This window comes from Parus major, chromosome 18 (genome assembly GCF_001522545.3).
Source record: "Parus major isolate Abel chromosome 18, Parus_major1.1, whole genome shotgun sequence".
NCBI classification, from domain to species: Eukaryota; Metazoa; Chordata; class Aves; order Passeriformes; family Paridae; genus Parus; species Parus major.
The window spans coordinates 3558102-3584377 of NC_031786.1; the positions used below are offsets into that span (position 1 = coordinate 3558102).

The 26276-nt window shown below is 39.8% G+C and overlaps 1 protein-coding gene across 31 annotated transcripts in view; it reads left to right on the top strand.

The window, feature by feature from the left end:
* Positions 1 to 457: 457 nt before the first annotated feature.
* PECAM1 (platelet and endothelial cell adhesion molecule 1) overlaps positions 458 to 26276 on the top strand; it is a 31323-nt gene continuing 5504 nt past the window's right edge. For 2 of the 31 annotated variants that reach the window (XM_015645474.1, XM_015645475.1), the window contains exons 1-14: positions 460 to 751; positions 901 to 927; positions 2165 to 2458; positions 3154 to 3453; positions 3567 to 3836; positions 4219 to 4479; positions 5417 to 5698; positions 7549 to 7830; positions 8270 to 8377; positions 9232 to 9259; positions 12790 to 12860; positions 13523 to 13579; positions 14795 to 14863; positions 18707 to 18763. In XM_015645474.1, the coding sequence (XP_015500960.1) occupies positions 718 to 751; positions 901 to 927; positions 2165 to 2458; positions 3154 to 3453; positions 3567 to 3836; positions 4219 to 4479; positions 5417 to 5698; positions 7549 to 7830; positions 8270 to 8377; positions 9232 to 9259; positions 12790 to 12860; positions 13523 to 13579; positions 14795 to 14863; positions 18707 to 18763 (2140 nt within the window). In that variant the 5' untranslated portion in view covers positions 460 to 717. Of the gene's footprint in view, positions 752 to 900; positions 928 to 2164; positions 2459 to 3153; positions 3454 to 3566; positions 3837 to 4218; positions 4480 to 5416; positions 5699 to 7548; positions 7831 to 8269; positions 8378 to 9231; positions 9260 to 12789; positions 12861 to 13522; positions 13580 to 14794; positions 14864 to 18706; positions 18764 to 20590; positions 20661 to 25503; positions 25527 to 26276 lie in introns of all 31 variants that reach the window. The other 29 variants (XM_015645476.1, XM_015645477.1, XM_015645480.1 and 26 more) reach the window with 20 other exon arrangements.

The following is a 26276-nucleotide window of genomic DNA, read 5'->3' on the forward strand; positions in this document are numbered from 1 at the left end:
GCATAAAAAAAATCTGGTGCATATCCATGTTTTTGATATATGATGGTAGTATGAGAGATCCACCTGTCAATATTCTAGTCTCACACAACAGTAACTCTGCTTTTTGAGATAATTTGAATTTATTGTGTAACCTCCAGTAAAGCTGTTCTTTGCCACAGCAAAAATGGGAGACCTAGAAATGGAGGTAAAGGGGGAAAATGAGTAATTATGTATATCTATTCTCTGAAAGAGCCCTCTGTTAGGATGAAGGGAAATATTTGGTCAAGTATCTGCTGAGGTCAAGTACCAAAGGTAATTTTTGTTTCTAAATGGTTAATGGTGACTTAAAAATACCCATATTGACAGGAACTGCAGGATAATGTCATTGGAACTTCTTGTTTTTTTAATACACCTTAAGAAATTAAACAAAGCAAATGCACTTGGTAGCGCCCTCAGGAAAAGTCCAGTCACTTCCTGACCAGTAATCTGCCTGGGAGCAGCAGATACATTCTCATTGTTTGCCATTTCCAGTTTCCAGTAATGGGAACGATTACTTGATGCGGCCAGTTTCTGCTGAAGATCTGGGAAAACATACAAATTTTAATGGCAAATTTTTATCAGTTTCCATAAAAGAACAAGGGAAAAAAGCATAACGTGGTTTTGGTACCTGGAGGCATCACCTCTGATAATGAATATTGTTTTATTTTGGAATTAAAGTGTCTGTTCTTCAGGAACGAGATGTATCTTGCTCTGCTGGTGATTTTCTTGCAGTGTAAGTTTGAGAACTAAATGTCAGGGTTGGTACATGTGTTTCTGGTTTGTGTGGGGTTGGTTGAGGTTTCTTACAGTTTTGCATTACTGTCTCTCAATCTGTAAGCTTTCAAAATAACATTTCTTCTCTTTTTTTTTTTTCTCCCCCAGGTTCAGAAGTTTATGCTCAGGGGAAAGGTAGGGAATGGTAGTTTTGTTTTGTTTTGTTGGTGTTTTTTATGTACAAATTTAATATAACTAGGTTAACAAATTCCACATTTGTGGGTATGCATCCATAACAGAGTTTATTTGGATTTGCTGTACAAGCTCGGTATGAAAGTTGGCTATATGAAATAATAAAAAAAAGGGTTTACTTGGTGTTTCTTGGTATAGTGTTTAAATCAGAGATGTGCTGCTCATACCTTAGTAAAGGTTTTGGTGAAATCTTTTCTAGAGTAATTTTCTTGACTGAGCCACAAAAGAGGTGGGAGAGAAAATTGGAATTTTGTTTTGATATGTAAAAATCCCTTTCATGCCCACAAGGAAGGAGGGAGGATAAAATTATAGAATATAAGTTAAGGGCACTGTCTCCTGGTCTTGCAAAAGAATTGATCATGTCTGAGAAGAGTTCAGAAATTGTTTTCTGGAAGGAACATGTTTACCTTTTATCTTATCCTGCTGGGTCCCAGCACATACGTTCTCCATGCTTCCTTTTTTCCATCACCTGGGAGAAATGTTTGCTCCTTGCTGTCATGTGGTCTATTCACATTCAAAGAAATTCACAGTTTTTCACTGATTTTATGCCCCAGACTCTCTCTAGCAAGGACACATTATAAATAGCTGGGAAGTGTGCAGGACAAGGGACTTCTTTAGGTGCAGGAAAGTTTTTCTATTCACATAGCAATTTCTAATACAAATCCTGAACAAAACAGGCATAGCCCAAAAGTGTAAGTTCTAAAGGAAGAGAATATGAATGAACTAATACCCCTTTCTCTATACTTATTCTTCGAGATGTGAGAATAGAAATATCAATTATACCAGGAGTCTAACAGTTGTAACATTTAAACTACAAACATTTAAACTGTAAATTTTAAATATTGAAACATTTAAACTGTAAACATTAAACTGTAAACATTTAAACTACAAATTATTTTTCTTGTTGTGGTTGTAAAAACAATATATTTCTGTGCACGTACATTTCTATACACATAGAATATGTATATAATAGAATATTTATATAGACATATCTATAGAAATACTACCATGAACTTTATTTGTAAAAGCACTTATCAATTTGAATTACAATATTCCTATCAAATGAAATGTAAATTTTTTAATTAATTTTTGTAATTTAAACGTAGTAACTTGAGATTACTGTGTTATGTTGGACTAATTTAAAATAAATAAAACTTTTTCTTTTTTATTTTCTATCAAGTTTTTACTTTCAACAGAGTTGAAATCAGGGTTCAGCCATCTGTCAAAGTGAAGAATGGAGCTCCAATGTCAATTAGCTGCCATGCTGATATTAGCAAAAATACTGATTTCCAGCTGAAGCATAATTTTACAATTTTTAAGAATGGGAAGCTTGTGTTTATGACCGTATCAGACAAAGAAGATGCATGGTATGAAATACCTGCAGCCAGGTCTTCAGATACAGGAGACTATGAATGTACTGTGAAAGCAGATGGAAAGCTGAGTTTCAGTAACTCCATCTATGTTTGGGTAGCAGGTAAGTGTTCTGTCAGACATGGCAGATGAGATACAGAGAGAGAACAACCTTACAGGGAAGGAATAATAATCAGTGCTAAACAGGGTATCTTGCAATATGTGTTTTATCCTTGACATCACAGTACTTGATGATATTTTGGTACTAATCCCCCACGTTAAGGCACAGAAATGAACTCAGGACCCCAGGGCTCCAGGACAGGTCGGTGCTAGTCAGAAACACAGTCTGTGCTACTGTCCCCACTTTCCTGAGCCTCTGTTCCCGAGACCAGATGAAGCATTATTTGTGAAATTGTGTCCATCCAAATAACTGACGAGGTTTGGGCTGATTCCTGGAAATGCTGGAAGTAGTGTACAGGGATGCTCAGAGTGTGAGAGCCATCACCAAAGTCAGCATCAGCCATAGGCCACTTTTGTAGGCAATGTTGTATCAGTCTTGTTCTTTCATCTCTTACAAGAACAGAGGCCAGCTCCATCCATACACTTTCTAGATGTGTTCTTGACTGCAGGTGACATTTTCCCCTTTGGAAAGCATCTTGGAAGAATTTGTCAGCACTGAGTAGTTACCATATCATCTTTTGGTTCTTGCAGACTATTTTAATCTTCTAATCAGTATAAATCATTCCCACAGTCATCAGAGATACTCTTTATTTCAGGATTATGCAATGTTCTGTTTATTTTCTTGTTTTCTGGTGTAAGGAATGACCAAGCCAATCCTGACTGCAGACAAAAAAGAAGTTATAGAGGGTGAAGTTGTGAAATTACGTTGTGAGCTGCCAGAAGAAGTACCTCCTTTAGAGTTCGTTTTCCGGAAGATAAAGACAAATTCAGCACCTAAGGAAAAACATGTACTTGAACAAAACCAAAATTTTTCTGAAATGGAATATTATGTTGAAGAGGGAGATAATATTTTACAATTTGATTGCTTTGGCAAGAGACAAATAAGATCGGGATGGGAAAGCTCACAACACAGCAACAGAACACTTGTTACAGTCAAGGGTAAGTTGCTTAACTTTTCTTTTTACATTTCTTTGCTTGCTATAGATTAAAATTGGGTCATAAATTTATATGTGTATCTATCTATCTGTATGTTTATATGTGCTTTCTTGCAGAACCATTTATAAAGCCCACTCTGATCACCAAGCCCTCGAATAATGTTACAGAGGGAGACCAAATAGAATTTGAATGCTCAACTGTGGTAGCTCAAATTCGTGACATTGAAATCATCTTCCAGAAAAACAGAACAATACTGAACAATGTACGAGATAAGAAATTTTTGAAATACTCTACAGTAGCTACTCAAGAGGACAGTGGTGAATACCTGTGTAAGGTGGAGCAAGGAGCGGTGTCTAAAACCACCAAACTGAATGTCTATGTGTCAGGTAAAGCCTCTGTTCATCTTAGATTTTACTCAAAATATTAATATTTAAATTTAAATTTGGCAGAACTCAGAGTCCAAGTGTAACCTCCAGATCCAAGTGGAAATTTTCTGTAAGTTAAAGGCTAATTAGATTTTACTTTCTAATTTTTGCCCCCCTGTACTTCCCAACTAAAATAATATGTTCAAACAACCTGTGAAAAGTGGTTTCAAGCAATTGCTAAGTTTCTGTTTTCCCTGCAAGTACAATAATATTATAATAACACAATTGTTTTGTTCCCAAATTATAAACTATCAGTATGTCCTTCATTCTGTATACTTTCAGATAAGCAGTCATATTCTTCCAGGCTCCCTTTGAATGAATCAGCTCTCTTTTTATCTTGCAGAATTATTCCCCAGGCCAACGCTGTCTGCTTCTATGACTAAGTTGGATGAAAGTAAAGATTTGATTTTGAGTTGCAGCATTAATGGTGTTCGGAGAGCCAACTTCTCTATGTTACGGAAAAGTCCCAGTGGAGATGTCCTGTTGAAAAATTCTAGAGTCTTACCAATTAAAGTTAGTGTGAATGATACTGGATTTTACACCTGCAAAGCTGAAGTAAAAGGAATAGTCAAGGAGAGCAAACCTGTATGGATAAATGTTTATGGTGAGTTGATACAGAAGCTTAGAAGCACTAGGGTGGGAGGAGGATTTAACGCAGAAGCTTATACATAAGGATATCTGTTTACAGAATCAGTCTCTAGTCCATGAACTAGCAGAGTGTCTGTTAGTTCTTACAAATTGAATTTCTGTGGGATGTGCTTTAGCTGCAGAGTGTATTGTGATATAACCAAGTCATACTTTCCAGGGCTGGCCCTCAGAGAAGAGAGTTGGAATGGCTTCCTGCTAGTCCCTAGGTTCTGCTAGGGACCAGATAAACTGTCACTCATTACCACTTTCAGGAGCCAGGAATGTTCTACAAAACTTTCACTTTAATCTGAAGCTCTGTCACTGTCTGCCTTGAATCCCTGCCATGACCCTCCAGGCAGAAAGCCAGGAGAGCTAGAGGTCATCTGTTTGGCTCTCTCCTGAAAAGCCAAGGGTTCATTGCTATAAACACAGCCCCCTCACCAGCTCCAGCTCTGAATTCTCCAGTTCCCTTCCCTCTCATGGAACAGGCACAGTGGTTCTCCAGTCTGTCAAAGGGATGAGCTGGATTGTTCACTGTGCTGCTGGAACAGGGCCCTAAGGAGGAGCTGGGTGATCCCTCTCAGGTCATACAAGGAGCAGACTTGTTCCTTGGGTCAGAACTGCTTTTGGAGTTTGGATGATCCACAGCCGTGTCACTGATCCTTTCCTTGTTTTGCTTCATGTTGTCCCTGTATGCTGCTTTATTCAAAGTCACATATGTTCTATTATCTATGCTATTGATTTGTTCAAGTCCCCCCATTTCCATTCTATCGATGAGGAGCAACTTCCCAATATAGACTGTGTGTGCAAACTACCTATATATTGTATATTCATGTTTTCTACAAAATAAGAGTGTGTCTTTTGGCCTTATGCCGTGTAATTTGCAACAATTTTTTTTTTTATTCACCTTTTAGCTCCAGTCTCCAAGCCAACTCTTTCTGTTGTCAGTGGTTCACCAGAGGTGGTATTAGGGAAGCCTCTACATTTAATCTGTCATTCAGTGATGGGAACACCACCAATAACATTCACATTCTACAAAGGGGATGAAATAAAGAAAAATGTAACTAATGACACATATGCTACATTCTTGGATGAAGATATTGGGCTAAATGACAATGGAGGATACAAATGTGATGCTAGAAACAATCACTCCAGTGGTGTGAAAACTAGCAACATTCTAAATGTCACAGTGATAGGTAAGTCTGTTTAATTCTTCTTCTTGTCCAGTGCCATATTTAGAGTTTAGAAACTGTAGCAGCAAATGGTGGACTAAGCAAAATGGATGTGAAATGCTTACAAGTTATTGCTCACTTGACTTAAAACTATCAGAGCACATTAGTCCAGGACCAGAGCAGAAGTCAATTTCTGATCTTTGAAAAAGAAGAGGTAATTTCTCTCTACCAAGGAGTTTTCTGTTTTGCATCCTGGTTTAAACCCAAACTGTGTTGGTCTTAATAAGATAAACTTATGGTTAATAGGCTGTTTTCCTTCTGAGTTTTGACACTGAGTTGTGTATGACTAGAACAGATAAATCCAGAATTGTTGCATTTCTTCTGAGTGGGATTATTGCACACTCTCCACTTGCTGAACTCCCAAACCAGGCTTTTAATACAGTATTTGCATTCACCCAGACTACAGCACCTTAGTACTCACCTCAAAATCATCACTTCCACTGTTTACTAACAGCAGAGAGAAGCTGAATGATAAAACTCTGAAGAGTTTTATCCAGGGAGATTTAAAGTCAAGGTATTTTGAAATAACAAAGGTACAAATAAACAAACACAAAGCATAATTTTAGTCCATTAACAAGTGGGTATTTCTTTGTTGGAACTGGCCTATCCCAGCTATCAGAGCTGTAGTTTGGGATATATTGTGACACTTTTTAGAAGTTCTGAAGAGAAGGTAATTTTTTAGAGCCTGGTGAGCCAGTCTTCCACATTCCACCACTGGTGAGGTGGTGACTTTGAATTCTCTGTATTCTGTCCTTTCTGTCTGTACCAGATCTGGAAAAGGACTTATCCAGAGCAAAAAGGACTTTTCCAGAGCAATTCTCTCTGTCAGGGGCTCAGTTGTAGTAACCCATGCCTGATATCTAAATCTGCTTCCTAATACAAACACAGCTTTCATGACTGGCATCTTTTCACATCAAATCTGCTTTCCTTCCTCTGCTTCTGTACCAGTTTTGCCTTAATGACTCCTTCTTTACATCTGCCTTGTGTTATCTATAGCCCTTCCCCAAACACATTTAGAATATTTCCAGAGAATTTTTCTTTGGGAATTTTAGCAAAACATTCTTCATATCTCAAACATTTTGCAATCTGCTGACATTCTACAAGTTTTGCATTACATAATGTGTGTCCTTTTGCTCCCCTTGTAATTACAAAGGTTGAAGCTCATCTGCTCGTAGGGTAGTTCTGTGTATTCTCATATGCTTCATTTGTAAACCAGCAGACTTAAAAATTGTTACAACTTGTTCAAATGCAAACTAACTTCTCTCCTTGGGCTTGCTATATTCTGTAACTATTGAAATTTGGGATTTGCTTATTCCTTTAGAGAACTTGTTCTGTTATCTCCTGACACCCTCGATTGTATATTAAAAGTTACAAGAATACACTTACCACAGAGTTAGCATAAAACAGCATAACTCCACATAACTATGAAAGCAGAACTACATAAATTGCACCATAATTATTTATACTATGGAACTGCTGAGTGTATTATTTCTGGAAATTAAATAACTTGTAGGCTGGGGCCAGAGGGGCATCCAAAGGATTTTAAGGAAAGAGACTGACTGACCTCTGTGGAATAGATATCATTTCTTCCTGTGTCTGCTTTGTTTCTTCATCATGCCCTCTCTATTTCTGGGTGTATAAAAATATTTACTAGAGGATGCTGTCTGGCAGAGACTGTTCAGAAAGATTAATACTGTGCATTCAGTCTCTGTTTAACTCAGCATTAAAGCAAGTGTTTCTATAATACAGTATTTTGTCATCAAAGTTATTTCTAATGGTGCTAATATTTGTTTTCTTTGTGCCTTCCTCTGTAGTGCCAATCAGGGATGCCAGTTTGGGCAGTATTCCGTATGGAGAAGTAGAAGTTGGCAGTGATACTGCTTTCCTCTGCTCTGTAAAAGAAGGATCTTGGCCAATTGACTTCAAGTTTTTTAAAAAAACTGATCGTGAAGTTCTTCTCCATGAAGTAAGGGAATATTCAGACAGAACCATATGGCACAAGAAAACAATGAAGAGGAGGGATACAGGGACTTACTATTGCATGGCTTCGAACCGAGCCAGCGTGGATGTGAGGAGCCGTCCAATAACCATCAGTGGTGAGCTTATTAATGATGAACTGCCTATTCTGTCACCTTTATAGGTGAGGACATCTGATTTGAGATGTTCCTAAGTATAACTCCATTACTGGAGTGGCTAATACCACCTTACTGGTGGTTTTTGTTCCACCGCTGGCAGAAGTTAAACAGAGAGATGTCTTTATAAACAGAGATTTTGCAGCTTACATAGGAAAATTTAGGGGATGCCCAAAAGCCAAAGGAGCAAGATGCAAACTGAAACCAAACTGTTGATGTACTGAGCTTTTGGTCACAAAGGAGAGGCTCACTAGAGAACTTGGCATGCAAGTCTCCTCCAAGATCTTCTCCAGTTCGTATGAAGGTTGATGTGAAGTAAAATGAAAAGTCAGGGGCTGCAGAATTTGGTAGTGTTCACCTATCACTGTAACTACTCTCTTAAACATGCTTTTCTTATTTGCAGTCATCTTAGCAGCGTGGCAGAAAGGAGTCATTGCTGCATTTGTCCTAACAGCCATGGCAGGAGCAGGAGCAGTCGCTTTGTGGTGGTTTTTGCGTAAGAAGAAAAAGGGTAATGAATGGTTCCCTTCCTTTTGTTTGGGGATAAATGTATTACAGTTAAACTTGCATTTCTCTCAGCAGCAAAGGCTTGTGGGAGTGAGGCTTCAGAGATGACTAAACACAATTAAAAAAATCTACTTAGAAATACCAGGTGACCCAAATTAGGCTGCAAATGTGCTGAAACTTTCCAAGTATACTGGGAAAAAACATATAATTAATAGTGGGCAGGCACTAGGGAAGCAAAGGTTATCAAATATAGGCCAGAATTACACTGTTCCCACGCAGTCCTAGGTCTGAAATTCAGCCCCAGGCTATGTAGAGGTAGACAGGGCCTGAGGAGGTTTCTGATCCCTTATAGAGCTATAACAATTTGATTTGGGGTCCCAACTCAGATTATTCTCTAGTCCTCATCAAACAAATTTAGATTATTAGTTTATGGGATTAGGTTTTTTCCTTCTACTCTGTAATACAATTTCATTTAGGGATTTGTCTTTTATCATTAAGGTATTTTATTGGACCTAGTTATTTCAGAAAATAAGTAAATCTGATTTATCCTGTGATATGCTGTACATGGAAAATTATTTGAGAAAATTTGGAGCATTTGAATGTCCCAGATTGCTTAAATTGGCTAGGTTAAAATCTGGGGTTTGGGACCTAGGGTCTCTGTGAAAAATAGATTTAAGGGACCTAGGAGATAGTCAGGATATAAGACATGAGATATAAGACGTAAATTGATTTTGTGATAGCCAGGAGAAATTACTCTGACAGGAACAGACAATCACTATATTTTTGTTTTTCATTTTTACTTTCAAATTCTTTACTTGTACAGCCTATTAATAGATGTTTTTGTTTTTCTCTGTCAAGCTAAAGGACCATCCATGGAGATGTCTGGGTAAGGTGCCTTCCTGTCTGGGTTTCGGCTGGGATAGAGTTAATTTTCTTCTCTGTAGCTGGTACAGTGCTGTGTTTTGCATTTAGTGTGAGAATAATGTTGATAACACTGCTGTTTTAGTTAAGTAGTGCTTACACTAAGTCAAGGACTTTGCAGCTTCTCATGCTCTGCCAGTGAGCAGGGGCACAAGAACCCAGGCAGGATCGTGGCCAGGACAGTTGACCCAAACTGTCAGAGGGATCTTCCACACCATAGAGTGTCATTCCCAGTACAGGAACCGGGGGGGAATTGTCTGGGAGGCGTTGGTCAGAGCTCAGGGCTGGGCTAGGCATCGGTCAATAGGTGCTGAGCAATTGTATTGAGCATCACTTGTTTTTCTTGAGTTTTATTCCTCTCTCGCTCTCTCCTTCTATTATTTTTATTATTACTATTATTATTATTATTATTACTATTATGACTATTATTATTATATTTTACTTTATTTCAATCATTAAACTGTTCTTATCTCAACTGTTCTTACTTGGGTTTTACCTTTTTCTAATCCTTCTCCTTGTCCCACTGGGAGTGGGGTGGGTGAGGCGGGGTGCTTAGTTACCAGCTGGGGTTAAACCACAACAGCCCTTTCTGGCACCCAACATAGGACTCGAAGTTAACAACAAATCTGACCAGTGCATGTTGAAACAGGTTTGTTACAAGCATTCCTTGTGATTTAATAGCCACTGGTCATGGTGTTGATTTGTTTGCTCTAAGAGCTGTGTTCTCCAACACCGTGCTTGCACTGCTCCCTATTGTGTTTGTTGCCTTCGGGGCAGAACTGAGGGTGTTGTTTTAATTCACCTGGTCGGGGACTCAGCGCTGCCATCACCTGTGTGTGGGGAGACACCTGTTGGGAATTATTCACAATTACATCTTTTACCCAATTCCTCGGACAACCAGCCTATGGAGGAGAGACAACTTCCCACAGCCTCCCTTTCTTCTTCAGCCTAATTACCAGAGCATTTGAGAATTCGGAAAATTTTGAATACACTTGGGATGTTGGAATCAGCATGGTCCTATTGGTAGGAACCAGCAAGTGGCTGAACATGGTTCAGCTCTTGTTTAGAGTCAAAAAATTATTTGCAGCTACTCCAACCCCCACAACAGGCACAGTGGGCACTCAAACTCCAGTGACAGGCACAGTGGCTACTCAAACTCTGGCAGCAAGCACTGTGATTATTTACCCAGGGGTTGGTAATGCAGCTCAACCAGAGTACCAGCCCCTGTCTGTAGCAGTTGCCCCTCAAGAAGGGAAGAGAAATACACTGGAAAGATGGCTTGTTTATTAAAGAAGAACAAAGCAAGGTCATAACAGGAGCAGGAGGAAGAGGCAGAACAAGAGTCACTTGATCCCTATCCCTGAGTGAGCTGCAGGATATACAAAGGGATTTCAGCCATCATCCAGGTGAACACATTATCACCTGTCTGCTCTAATGCTGGGATAATGGGGCTGGTGGTGTGGAATTAGAGGGTAGGGAAGCCAAGCAGCTGTGATCATTTTCTAGAAAAGGGTGAATTGACAAGGTGATTGGAAGAGTAACACAAGTCCTCAGCCTCTGGAGGCAGCTCTTGTCCAGGAAAAATATTTCTTCAAGGAAGATGTTCTGTTTCACTCAGGCAAGTGAACCATAATGGAGAGAGGTATCCAGTACAGGAGGGAATTAGCCATGCTTAGAGGTAGAAAATTTATTGTGACCCAAACAACACACAGTCACTCACAGATCCAGCTGAAGTCTAATGTGCACAAACCATGTATCAGAAATGTGTACACCAGAGTGCACCATCGTTGTACACCATCTCACTGGCAGTGTTGTCTGGAGATGCAAAGAGGCACCAATGGTGGAGGCAGTGGCCCTCCAACTCTAGTAATACACAGAAAAATCTCTTCCTCCCTTGTCCCTGCTGTGGAGAAACTGGTTGAGAAACTCAAAGAGGAGGTGGATTCTACTCCCCGCATACATGGCTCAGAATCTCAGCTGGTAGCAGAAAGCGTTGATTGGCCAAGGAAGATATTGAGGTACATACCAGGGGAGACCCTGCTTTTTTCTGCAGGCCTACAGAGACAACATGAGGAAAGGGATGGAAATTCTACCTCAGCCTTACATGAATTGCAAGGAAAAATAATCACAAGAGGGGGTTCTTCCAGAAAAGTTGCCACTGTGGTCTGCAGTGGGCAGTTGCTCAGACAGAGTGGAAGGGCTTTCTTACTCCTGATCCTATGGAAAGGAATTCTACTCCATTTTCACAAGAAGTGAGTTGAATAAACCTGTGAGCAAGACTAGAGGGGCTGTGCCTGCAGCCATGTGGAAGAGAGGGACAGCTTTGTTCACAGGACTCTGTGCATCACGTGGCCCATAACGTCAGCCCCCCAGGAGTATAAGGCTGTAGCAGATACGGGTGCACAGCGTACCCTGACGTAATCAGGCTGTGAAGGGGAAGAGCACCACTTGTGCTTCTGGAGGGGGATTCCAAGAGCTGACAGCTGGAGCTGAAATCAACCTGACTGGGAATGTGTGGCACAAGCCAACGTGTGGCACAAGCCGCCAGCAGGACTGGCCCAGAGGTTCCATGGGCATAGACTATCTCAGGAGCAGGTACTTCAAGGACCCAGAAGAATCCTGGTGGGCTTTCAGTACAGCAGCCTTGGAGATGGACGAAATGAAGCAGCTGCCTGGTCCCACCTCTTGGAAGACCCTTCTGTTGCAGAGTTACTGAAGGCTGAATAAAGCAGGTGCTGGTCGCTATCACAGCACAGCCCTGGCGACAAAAACGCGCCGAGTCTGGGACTGTGGGAGGTGCTGATCGCTGCTCAGGGCATCCCTTGTTTTCCTTGGGGTTTATCTCTCTCTCTCTCTCTCTCTCTCTCTCCCCTTTTCATTGCTATTATTAACTTTATTTGAATTATTAAACTGTTCTTATCTGAATCCGTGGGGTTTATCTTTTCCCAGTCCTCCTCCCCATCCCTTCATGGCAGGGAAGGGGTGTAAGTGAGTGGCTGTGTGATATTTATCTGCCATGTGGGGTTAAACCACAACACCTGCTTTATGATAGTAGTGCAATATTTCTGTGTATAAAGGGTTGTAAGCCTTGCTTCACTTATATAGCTTGGTACAGCACACACCTGCAGACAATAGATGGTTGTGCTTTGTATACCACCTGCCAGCACAACAACAGGATGAGGAAATACTCTAAAAATAGCAAAAAAGGTCAGCTAAGTGAAATACAAGAACATCAGGTCTGTATTTGAATGCATTTAAATATGGAATAAAATTGAAAATACAGAGGTCTTAAAGAAGAATAATGCAATAGGGAAAATTTTTGACTTTAAAGTTTCCTAGTGCTTCTCCTAAAGCAAAGGCAAAATTTTAATTATTTCAGTGTTAAAGATGTGGCAGTCAGCATAGACAGTGACAGATCTTTGCACAGAATCATGTTGTTGGTTTTATTGACTGGTGTTGGGTAATTACATCAAATTTTATTGGTTTGTTTTTCAGTTCTCCCTTGGCTCCAAACTTGACAAGTGAAAAACTAACAAGACAGCCCAGTGATGGAAACTACTATTCAGGTAAGATATTTTGCTATAAGACTGTCAGTAAGTTGGTTTAATTAAACATTTATTTAAAGTTTTGGACTTCATAGTTATTGTTTGGATTGTGCCCAGTGTTTTGGGAATACAGAGGGATACCAATAACATTGTCCAAGGTATCTTCTGTCATTTTGTCTTTGTACAGTTTTTATGAACACGTCTTACACAGATTGGTTTATAAATCTGCTCAGATACTTCTCCCAGGCAATCAATTGACAGTATCACAGATGGAGAAATCATGGTAAAAGAAAATTACTTTCTGCTTTTGACACAGCTGCAAGAAAATTATTTCAGAGAGGAAATTTGAGCTGTGGCACATGGTCCTGTGATGTGGCCACAGTATAAAGATGTTAACTTGCCTGGGCACCTTTCATTGCAGGATCTCAGTGCACTTGACAATGACAGGTGGATATGATGTTTAGAGTACCTGACATAGACAAAGTTGCCCCTTTTGAGTTTGTTAGCTAATTATTTAAAAAGCCACATTCTTCCCACCTGATTGTGTTAGGTGGGAATCTAAAAGTAGAATGTGTTATATAGAAATACAGATAATGAAAATAGGAATTGCAGCTGTGAAACTTATTTATTTCATTGATTACAATAAACAATTTGTCAGCTCAGTTTTGGCTTTCATATTTTAGGATCAGGTTACATTGAAGATAATGAAAACCACATGAAATCAACAGATGAGAGTAAAGGTAATTCCATACCTAAACAATAGATATTAAAAATTATTTTATAATTGAAAGTCTTGATGTTTTCTAATGGTGAGGTAGTGATGATAGGGCCATGCCTTTCTTCCCATGTCCAAAAAGACATTGATAGGACCCTTTTATCAATTGCATTATGGACTGTAATCAGCTGTGCTGGATCCCAGGCCATCTAATGATAGGTGGTATAAAAATACAACTTATACTCAAAATAATAAATTCTATATAAAAAATATTCAGATTTGTTTAAAAAACAAGATTTTCTACAGATTTCTGCTTCTTTTACTTCTCTGTCCTTTCTTCACTTCTCTGGATCTTGAAATATTTAAGAATTAAATCTAAAAATAACCTACTATGAAATCCGAATAAAGTAATTGGCCAAATCAGTCCTGCAGAATTTCAGTCTGAATGACAGTTGTGGCTCCTTCCAGCTTTCACAGAAATGTGGTAGAAAACCATCCCCACCCTAAGAAAAACAGAGTAGAAAGAAACAGCTGTTTCTTGTGTCTGTTGTACCCAGGTAGCCAGTACCTGTCAGCCAGTGATCTTAGTAAGTCAGATGTCTGATCATTGCCAGGCTTTCTGTGGGTATTCTGGCAGTAAAGCATTTTAAGGAGGAAGATGAGTTCCATTCCAAATACTTTATAGGGGCATGGAGGTAGCTTAGGAGAAAAGTGCTGAAACTGGCTAATTGACAAAGCCGAAATTTGGAGAATGAGAGGTGATGAGGGAGGCCATGAAAGACATAAAGATGGCTTGAAATGTGAGGAAAGTGCAGAATGGGAAGTGTTCTGCCATAGCAGCCACAGAAAACAGGAAGGTAATTGCAGGGAGAGAAAGGGAAGGGCAGCTGGAGCAGGAATAGGGGAGAAGCTCTGGTAATTCCCTACTCCATTTTGTGTTGTCCCATTTTTGAAGGTGTTATGTTGCAACTAACAGTTTTAGGCACAATTTGCATGTCCCACAGTTTCAGAAATCTGCCTTTAGTTGGTATTCTGCCTTTCAGAGTAGGATGACCCTTAGGAATGGTCTGGCCTTACAACTTAGAGTAACTCCCACCTGCCATCAGTAGGGCCTGGTCCTGCACCTGTCAAAGTCCTTTGGGACTTGTCCATTAATTTCAGTGGCAGCAGGATCAGGCCCACAGCTCAAATGAGGCTTGCAGTCCTACAAAGAAACATCTTCTTGATATTTTTGGGGCAGGACCTGACCTTGAGAGTGCTGAGGTGGATTACACTGAAGTTGAAGTCTCCACGCTTGATCCTCACAGAGGTAATAAACAGTCCAGCCTCTATGGTTTATGTTTGGGAGCAACTCTGGGGCTTTTGCTGCTCCCTGATGCTGGCCTGGTATTGGTGCCTGGGAATGGCAGGGTTGTGTTTTGTGTGCTGACAGTCTCCTGCCAGGAGTGCTCCTAAACCTGGCTGATCCTGTGGCTCCTGTGCTGCTCTTCTTGCTGTTCTTCCCCTGGAATCATTCCCATTTACAGGAGGACTGTGTGGAGCAAGGCTCCCAGCTGGAGCTTTGGCTCTAAGCAGAAGGCAGCCTGGTGTGAAATTTCCATGTTAAAGAGACCAAATTCATGGAGAGCCACTTGAGGTTGCCACAGGGTAAGATAATGGAGAGAACAGAAACCAGTGGAATTTCCTCCTTTGTAAAGTAACTGGTTGAAGGGTCAAAACAGTAATTCACTTTTGATAGAGAAGAGAGACCAGTGTTGCTTTAGTCTCTTAGTCTGGAGAGGCCTGGGGACCATCCTGGATTTTGTAGTACCTTAAACAGAGAAATGAGGATATTGATGTCCAGATAACTTTGTCCTCCTCCCTGCAGTAACCAGACCTCAGAGTGTGAAGGAGAAATATCCATGGAAATTTATTCACCACCCAAATGCCCACTTCAATCATTCTGTGTTATCTGGAGAACTCTGATGCCATTATGGCCTTGTGTTGAAAGCTGTTAAACCTTTCAGAAATTTCTAAAAAGCTCCAAGTAGCTGAGAGTGAAAAAACCCTGCAAGAGAAGTTTGTGCTCTGCTCTTGCTTCTTTGCTTCAGCTGAATGAGAAGCAGACTGAGGAAGAAATGGATAAATTTCCTTCTTCCTGGTAGGAAGGACTAGTCACTTATTTAAGAGACCAAAGACATGATTGTTTAGCTGGTAGCACAGATGTTTGAGTAAGGGTGCTCACTCTTCAAGCTTAGCAGCCAAGCCCTCCCGGAACAGCCAGTCCTCCTGTCCTTGCTGTTTTCACTTCCTGATATCATTCATCACAGAGTCTTCCCTGTGTTTTAAGCAGGCTATTTGCCCACCTCTGCTAAATTCTGCACTGAAGGACCAGAGTTGTTGTACTCTTCTTCAGAACAGGGCTAATAATTTTTCCAACTGTTTCTGAGTGTGCGCTACAGTTCTACAGTGGCAGTGTGCACAACATTGTACAACAGTCTAGAATAGTAAAATATGATAGTGTATTATTTAAATTAAAAGCCCTATTAAATTAAATATCAACATCTGTAAAAACAGCATTTTCATCCATTCTTGATATATAACACTATTACTGTATATCACATTAAGTAGTAAGATAGTATGTGATACTATGCTCTGTAGACAGAACCCCATTAAACCACAGAATAATGTTTACTATGGTGTGTAAATGAGATTAGATTATTTTAATTGAGTGCTGCCTCATGCTACAGACCTATGCATGGCACACAGAACACTGATAGATTCTGTAAGATGGAATTGTGCTGGAGTATACAGATAGGAACAGTTCCCTGATTGATTTCCTTTGTTGCCTCAGGACACAGTGGAGTGCTTTGGTTATGGAAATGGAAACTGCACAGAAAGTATTTAATGTGTTCCTCTCTGAGAGCATCCTGAGGATGCTGCTTAAATAGAAGGAGTTCTATGAAACCAGGTTATTTCTTGAGTTCTACACTGCCTATCACAATGAAAACAGGATGAGATTTATTCTTGGGAAAAGAGAAGCAAAGCCAAGTTCCTTAATATTCCCTTGTAATAATCATGTACACCCAGAGAGAGAATTTGGCCACAGTCTGCTACTGATACTTCTGCTACGTTGGTGTTGTTTAAGCTTTTGTTTCCAGTCATAGTATTCCTTCATGTCTGTCTGTGGGTATGATCAGCCCTTCCTAGGGAACAGAATTTTCAGATAATCATCTTACTCCAAATCCCTTTTATGCCTCTTTTGATTCCTCCTGTTTTCTGAATGAAGAGAAAGCAAATCACATTTACCTTTTCTTTGGGCACATATTGCTCATCCAGCAGCTACACATAGTCTGATTCTGCCTTTTGAGGAACTGCAGATTTCTTTGATCTCTCACATAACCTTTATTTAATTTATCTTTCCAATCATTTGTTCCTCTTGCCACTGTTGTCAGTGTCAATACTAATGTTCTCAGGAGTGGGAGAATCATATTTTGTGTACTGTGAAAGGCTACTGCAATAAATGCTGCAGTATCTAAGCTGTAGCAGTTGCCTTTTTGTCACTTCTGGGAATTGGGATTGATTGAATGTCACTTCAAAACAAGTTGAAATTATTGTAGAAGGATGCACATCTTGTCTTTATCAGTAAAAAATTCTAACGTTTGAAAACACTGTTTTACCCTGTTCTTCAAGTCATGTCTGAGCTATCTGGTCCTTTCTGGAATACTTCTTTCTGGGATTATTAAATTCAATACTTACCAAGTTTGTATGCTTGACAGAACTATAGTGCTTGTCTTTTCAAAAGCTTAGTTGAGAAAAAAGATGGGAAGGTGATTTAGACCCTTCATTGTGAATCTAAACAAAACCAAAAGCAGGGTCTAAAGTCAGATCAAAAAATATTCCTAGGTGACAAGGCAGAAACTGCTAAGAGGGACTGAGTAAGAATGTTTTCTTTATTTTACTTTTATATCTGGTTAGTTATCTGCAGGGTGGCAACATTATAAAATTAGTGGGAACAAAATGTCAAATCATCCAAGTAATTTCTTCTGGCACATTTTTTGAGTGCTAAAACGACTTTTGGAAGATTGACAAAGGAAATAACATGGGCAGTGGCATTATATCACAATATAATGAAATGGGTATGATAAAAAAATAAAAAAGCAAACTAAGGAAATTCCTCAAACCAAGTCCTAGCACAGAGTCAATAGGAGTAGATTTAGGACTGGAACCTGCTAAAAAACAGTCCTAAACAAAATGAGCTACCTCTTATTAAAATTCCAAGAAGATTAATTCTTACTTCATTGGAAACTGAATAGATCATTTAAGCAGTAGTTGGTAAGCATTTGAAATATGCCTTGAGATCTTCAAATTATTTTGCAGAAAGGTCATGGCAAAGCTGCAAGTTTGAAAGCTGTGGTTAGACACTTGGGGAAGTGTAGCTATTGTTTAAATTAATAAAAGTTTTGCAACTCCCTTCTGATGTATTAGCTCACAGCATTTAAAGGAGGCTGAAGAGAATTAAAAAAAAAAAAAGAAATTAACTTTGAGAAATCAGAATGTGGAGCCAGAGACACTTGGATTCTTCAGGGCAATGCAGAACAGTAACAGTCTTGACTCTGAGTCTGCCAATCATTATGTCTGAATTCTTTAAATGTTGGGGGTTTCTAATAGCTAAAGCACAGGATTCTGTATCCTGAAATGTGAATTTATTTCCTTTTTTTTTTATTTTTTCAAAGATGAAACAACAATTACTTTTTTTTTATTTAACTAGAAAAATTTAACTTCTTAGTTTGTTTGAAGGTCCACAGAAATTGGAGGTGATGCTGGTAGAATTCTGAGGTTTTCGAGGAGACTCAGTTTAACTGAAAGAAGTCAAATTAAAAAGGAAAGCAGATTTTCATCAGCATTTTTGTACAGAAGGTGACATCCTTCTCTCAAGACCTTTAAAGGCTGGGTTTGGGGAGGGGCTTGTATTTGCTTTTTCACACAGACTCCACAGGCTCATTGCTGTTTATGTAGCTGCTTCTTCTGAAAGTAAAGAAATGTGCTCTGCTTGTTTAAAGAGCTTTTCATAAGGCAGACAAAAACCAACCAACCACACACAAAAAAAGAAGAAAAGAAAAAAAGAAAATAAAAAGAAATGAAATTGATTCTGTGCCAATACATTTTCCAGCTCCTGAACAGAAGGGGACTGAAACAGTTTATAGTGAAATCAGAAAAACTTATAATGGTAAGTAAGCTAGTGAAAAATTAAACACTTTAAGGAAACGTGTGTAGAGGTTAGGGATAAATTTGTGACTGAATATTTTATAAGATATTTAGACTGAATATTTAGAAGGTAAGTGCCATAATAAACAGGAGCTGCAGGTCACATAGGATAGGAAGATACCAACGTGCAGCTACAAAATCACAGAAGCTGATAAATTGCATGACATATTCATGGTTTCTTATCAATCAGTGATGTTAATATTTGTAACATCTACTTCATCAGCCCATTTGTGCTGGATCTGCTGAACATTTGGGCCATACATCTGGATCTGAATCTAGATCCCCATTAGGGATCAGGATTCTATGTTCTGCTATCTCAAACTGCTCAAGAGAAACATTTGTCTCTTAATTGAGTGTGTTTGTCACATGCTATAAAATATTCCATTTGCTTTGGGTGTAACTCCAGCAAATATCTATAAAGTCTCCAATGACAGACTCTAAAAGCCTTTAAAGCAATATGATCATTTCAGCAGCTTCTCTAACACAGACCTGTGTGTGGGCAGTAGCAGCTTGCTTGCAATTACTGTCTATAAATGTTCTGGCACTAATGAGTTCGGAGACAGCACGTTGAAAGAAGGTTATTTCATCATAGTTTGTCAAAGTCTAAATCGGAAAGGATTTCCTCTCCTCTCTTTGTGTAAGGAAGTCTAGATTTGTAAATATTAGGGCTGCAAACTGTTCACATTTTGTCCCCATTCAGGCTTTGTTGTATGCCATTTTTAATTTTTGGCTGTTGTGCTTTAATTTTCTATTTTTTCTATAAGGCATTTCCCACCTCTGACACAATATTCTGTCTCTGGGGAATCATTTATGTGAGGGTCTCCACGTACTTTAGAAAACATTACTTAATTTTCCCTTGTTAGGGCTTACATGGCAATTTTTATCTCCATTTTACAGCTGAATAAACAGAGAGATTAGGTCATCCATTTAAGGCAAAGTGTTTAGAAAGTGACAGCAGTGGCAAAGGAATTTTGGAATCCTTGGTGCTGTGCCTATGTGTTGTACTTATTTTTCACAGCCTTGTAGTGAAAATCAGAGTATCTTTCACACTTAAGAGCATGGCCAAGCACTTCATGCAGGACCACCAAGAGAAAATACCTTGTTTATTTTAGTACTGAGCCCCAAGGCCACAAATGTTCTGAAATGTTCTCCAGTGAGTGTGAACTGGACCTATAAAAAGCTGCAGAAGCTGCTGTATAACCCTCACCTGCTCTGCCCAGAGGGTGACTATCACACCACTCACCAGCCCTGGTTTTGGCACAACAGAATGTGTTATGCACCAGAAGGATGTAAACTCCAGGTTGGTACAGCAGAGCTGAAACTCAAAGAGCACTTAAAATAAGGTGGGAATTGCAGTAAAGTGGGATATGACTGAAAGACTGAAGTGAATTAACCAGAGGATCTGCAAACACCCCTTAATCTTGCTGTCCACCTGCTCTTTTATGTATAACATTCTACAGTTTCAGTTATTCTTGGAAACACAGTACCAGCTTATTGTTTCAATCACGTCTGTTTTTCCTGACTGATACACAGGAAAAGTGTTTCAAATAGATAAGCAGTGCATCACCCAGCAATGCAGTACTACATTACAGTTCATGTAACACTACCTTGGATTTTTGATAGGCTGTGTGATTGTGAGGTGGCAAAGTATAAATGAAGTGGAGGATCCCTATGAAATATTTCTTCTACTTTAATATATTAATATATTAAATGATACCAATTGTGAAAGATGTTGAACGTGGCTAGTGGGTGCAGTTGATTTACCATTTTATTCTTTGATATTTTTGAGCAAAAGCCCAGGAGTCCAACCTACTTCAGGAAGGCAGTGATTCAGACATACGTGTGCTTATGGAAATCACGTGAGTTTAGGATTGATGTCAGCTACACAGTTTGACAGATTTGACCCCTAAGACCAATGTAACATTTTATTATTATTTGTTGGTAGGTAACTATTGTGGTTTAATTAGAATTGAGTGCTTCATAAGCAATTTTGTCTTATTATGTGGTTGTCTGTGCATTCCAGAAATTATGTGCACTAGAGAGGAAGCTGAAGAACAGTCAATAGTTGTTACATCTGTTGCAATTCTTTGTGACTGAGCTAGAACATTTTTCCCCTTCATTTTTCTGACAACTCTCACTGCTGTCCCCAGTAAGGCAGATGCCATAGCAGTAACCAACTTCTGTATTTTGAGTTCTATAGCTGTTGCTTGTTCATACCCAAAATCTGCCCCGTTAATCCATAGTGCCAATAATGCTCTGAGCTTTCCCAGGCCCCAGGCTGTTGGCAGTATACTGAGCATCTGTCATTATTCCTTTTCTTTTTATTTTCCTGGTGCTGGTTATATTATCTCCTGCTTCTACCATTTGAGTGCCTCCACCATACTGTGGATAAGGCTCCCCATCCTCCCTGCTGTGCTATTTTCTCATTCTGAGTGCCAGGACTCAGGAGGTGGTTTTACATTAGAGATGGACAGAAACAAACTGTCAAATGTACATTTCAAATCCCAGAAGACCTACATGTGGTTAACTACAGTTAACTCATCTGCAGTGGGAAAAGCAGGTAATTTGTGAAATTCCATTCTAGTCAGGTATGTTTTGATTGAAAGTCAAATAATGTCAGTCTCTGGTTGGTTGGATGCTGGATTTCCTCTGCTGTAATGAGAGTTTAACGAGGATTCTGCTCACTTTGTCTCTGCAAGCAAATGTGAGATAAGAAGTTGTCCTTGCATTGTTTTTGAAAGATTAGTTTAATTCAGAAACATATTTAGTGTTCAGGATATTCACCCGGGTATTGTTTTGAAGCCTTTTCTAGAGCAATGGGCTGTTACTTTGTATTTTACATAAAATACCAAAAACTTCAAGCCTCAACTTTAAATCAGACCTTACATCCAAATGGCAGTTTTGAGAATGGTCGCAGTTAGTGCCATTCAGATCAGTAACACCTTTGTGCAAAAGTCCTTCAGGCTCACCAGGATGAAAGAATTTCCTTAAAATCCTGCTTTCTCTGGCTGCTCTGTGAAAAGGCCAAAGCATATTGTGAGTCAGGAATATCCAGCCCAGTCCCAAAGCTGCTGCTTTTTGTTCAGAAAGAGGTGACTTTGGACTATACCAAAATGTAAGCAAAACAGGCAATTGTCTAAATCAAGCGACAGCCAGGAACGATGAAATGGCTGTGGCCCTGCTGCCTCCCTTGCCTATGCTGGAGTCCAGCAGCCCAGGCTGGCAGCTCTTCCTCAGGGAGGGTCAGGATGTGTCACACACTAGTTCAGCTGCCTGGGTGGAGGCATGATTTATTTCCATCACACCTTTCATCTTCCCAAGAGGCAGCAGGGGAAGGAAGCCCAAGCATCTCCATGCTGGTTCTTTATCTCAGTTCCAGCCCTTCCCTCAACATTGGTCCCAATTCTTGGGGTAGCTCAGTCCTGTTCGTGTTGCTGAGAAGAATTAGAGCCAATTCCAGCTCACAGATTTCCTCACGTTTTTCCAGGACACTTCCTGTGGAAGATGATGTTACTGGTACATTCTTGCTCCTTCAGTGAACTCTGTCTTCACTGTGTGTCAAACCCTAAGCTCACAGAAACCAGTGATAGGCTTTGCACTGATACTGTATGCCCTGGACTGAGCTCATTTTGGCTTATCTTAAGATAACAATTGCCAATTTCTTATTAGGAAAGTGGAAATCCAGCAAATAAAATGCAGAGCCAGCCTTTATGCTGCTAAGTCTGGAAAAATTAATTGGTCACTTGGAAGCAATTGCAGCACTGAGACAGGAAATTCTAAGAGTCCTACAGCAACCAACAATGTACTATGGAAAAATAAATATATCCCAGTGGAAAGAGGCATGAGAAATCCCCATTGCATTCAGAGGTTTGGAACAAATCTATTTGAAATCAGCTCTAGCAATCAGGAAATCTGCTCAAATACTTTCCTGCTACTGAGCCTCAGGCTTAACACCTTCATTTTAGCCAGAATTTCCCACTGAATCCTTTTCCAGCACAGAAAGAACTCACAAGGTCTGGGGATTCATTTTGTTGTTCAGAACTCAGGTATTATGAGCACATGATAGCTGCAGGCAGTCCAAACCCATGCAAATAACTTGTCCTTTCTCCAGGATAAAACCTTTTTGGATCTTTAGGTTTCTAGACTAAGTCCTGGACCTGTGAGACATTGATTCCGGAGCCAAATGCTTACAGTGTCTTCAGCCAAAAATCAGGCAAAGCCAGATGGTTTCAGTAAGGCACAAATATGCAGGGAGCTTCTGACCTTGCTTGAACCTCCAATGCAGAGCTGGATTACAGGCATGTCCCGTGTCAGAGCTGTTCCCAAGCTGCCTGCCAAGATCCCCTGATGGAAGCTACTGCTCCAGTAAAGGCCTTGGCAGAACGCTGTGTGTGTCTGCAGCTCAGCACCTTTGGTTCACAGTCTGACATCTTGGCTTTCACCAGGGCTGGAGGTGACTTGGAGGTGAATTGACAATTGCAGCTGTTTAGGCACATATTCTCCTCTCCATAACAAGAACATAGCAACAAGAAATGGGAGAGCAGGTGTGGGGTGACAGTGTCTTAAATTCCTGCTATATGTACTCCTTTGTAAAAATACATTCTTTGAATTTAAAATCCCTTTAACTAGAAGTACTAGCAAGAGTTTAGGTCTATCAGAAGTCCATAAAACCACCTACCTTTTTTAGACTTGGGAATGTTTTAAAAATCACCAGTATCAGACCTTCAGCTCTGATCCCTTTCACAAAACATGGAGCTTCTATAGAAGCTTAACCAGTTTTTCTGCATGTCTAGAATCCAGCATTTCACGATTCCCCATTTTTGGCAGTAAGGGAAGACCTGGTGTTATGAAAAATCTCTCAGTTCTACAGTAAAACTAGTAAAAAATTAAAACCACCTCTTTTTTTCTTTTTTCTTTAAACAAATATGAAATAAAAAGATTGTGAAAAGTTTGACATAGTAAAGAACCAGCCAGAGCACTGTATCACTCTGCCTTTATTAGTGGCTACCTGCTGGCTGCCCTGAGTGGTACCTGGTAGAAATCACCCAGGCTTCCAGCAGCACTTCCCTGGACACAGAGTGTGACATTTCCTGGCAGAGCTGTGACACTCAGAGAGCCCCAGTGCTCTGGATGTGGGTGACAGGTAACAAGGAGGCGGGATTGCTGTCACTGTGACCTCCAAGCTTTGGGTAGCCAACATCCCGTTGTTTGAAGTCTGGAATTTATACAAAATTTCTCATTTCCTCCTTCCTGTGAGAACAATACATTGTGACAGAGACTAAACGACAGCTTGTTAATGCCTCACTTCATAAACTTTATGTATGGTTTTGTCCACTTAAAGCCAAGCTTTGATGTAGCACTGGGTCAGCAGTGGTTTTGTTCAATTCTGTTGGCTTCCAGGACACAAAAATGCTTTTGAGTGTGTTCCATGTAACTTCTTATTTTGTTTCCTAATGTCTAAACATATGTGTATCGATTTTGCCAAACACTGAGGTCAGTTTTGTACTGAAATTGAGTTCATGCACTGCTGTAAGGTGCTGTAGTCACCTCAGTTTTTAGTCCTTTGCTTAGCCTAGAATTTCTGGGTAGAAAACTCTGAATGTACTGTGCCAGAGACCTTCACCTGTGTTCAGTTTCTTTGTTACTTCTGCTGGCTGACAAAAATCTTCTCAAAGATTTTTATTAGGGTCTAATAATGGTAGTAGTACTCTGCATAACGTCCTTCATATAGTGATTTCAGGGAACTTTTCAACATTTATGTAAGTGTTCTTCCTTTGGAAGACTGATTTTTAAATTTGCTATTTAAAAAATATATAATTAGAAAAAAACATAGATTCAGAAACTAATCCCCATTTATATGAAAAATACTGGGAAGATTAACTTAGAGGCTCAGTTCAACCCCTTTGTTTTGAACATTATATGAATTCCCTTCGCACAGTCTCTCTCTGATAAATCTGATACACTTTCCAAGAAAATGCCCTTCAAGATTCAGCACTTACTTTTGTTATATGTGAAATATCTCAATAGAACATACAGATGAATACTTGTAACAAGACTTGAAGTCCTCTCCAAAAACTGGAGTTACTTTGAAAGGGAAAATAAATATTTATGTTTTGATATTTGAGCATATTCTGTGAAATTCTGAATAGTTAAATCCACTTTTTTGGTAAAAAGCCTATGATCCAATCTTAAAGTCCACTGACCCTTGCTGGCCTCAGGTTTTTCATTGGGAACAAGCATCTTTTTATTAATAAAATGTCAGGTGTCTTTGCAAGATGTTATTTTTGTCCTGAAAACTGTATCTTCTACTGGATTTCTGCAATACATTATTTTCCTGGCAAGGAATTGGATTAGGAAGTAAAATGCTGATGAGAACTTGCCTCTAAAAGGAAGACTCTCTTGCCCAGTAACAGATTGTGCCCTCAGGAGAGACTTCTGCTCTAGCACATGATGAGAAAAGCTGCCAAACAGGTCCTGTTCAATGAAGGGCTTTGAAATGTCTCACCCCTGTACTTGGATTAAACTAGAACTTGGATACTCCTTAAAGCCCAGAGCTTTAACCTTAGATGTAGGTAGGAATTCTATATCATTGCAAAGTGAACAAAAAGGTTGAAGTACCTACACCTGTATTTTCTGGAACATAAAACTGGTCACTCTGCAAGGTGCCATTTCGTAATTTATACATTGTATTTTATTTTGCAGATTCTGTGGAAAACAGGAATTCTGTAAGTATTTTATGCAAGCAATTAAATATAGTGACATGGGTTGAGATGATTGTGCATCTGGTGAGATGGTGTTCAAGTATTGATGTGGTTTATTTGTTGCTCAGGACCTTTGCAGGACAGATATGGAGCAATCCCTTTGTTTTTATTTTTATGAATCAGGCTTTCAGTCTTCTGTTTATAGAATGGCCAGTTTTAGGAGTCTGTGGCAGGGGCTGGATTTTGGTGGAGCTGGTGCACAGATCTTCCAGGAGTTTGTGTTGAGCACGTGCACAGCTTTGGTTCTGTGCCACAAACGCTGGCAGGATGGCACAAGGTGAGGCACAGGAGATTTGCACATGAAAACTGCTTTCCTGGTCATTGCATCACTGGGGACAGAGCTGCTGTTCCAATCCTATCTGCCAGTCCCCAGGCTGTGCAGTGCCAGTGAATGTGCTTGGGATGTGCCTGTTCACACACACCCTGTGACTGGAATGCCAAGAGAGGTGAGCTCCTTCCTAAGGTGTGAGAGCTGAACCAAGCAGGGATGGTGATCAGCCCAACTTGCAGAAGTCCCTTCTATTCACTGTCTGTGGCTGTTTCCCCCTGGGTTTGTTTTCATCCACTTGTAGAGCAGGTGGGATGACTCCAAGGGCTGGCAGTAAACTGAGACCTTGTAAGAAAGTTTAAAGGCAAATAGTTTTTATTGCAGAGTACAAAGCTGGGTCATAGCTGGGTCACAGCTATGCTGTTCTAACCAAGAAGTGGGAATAA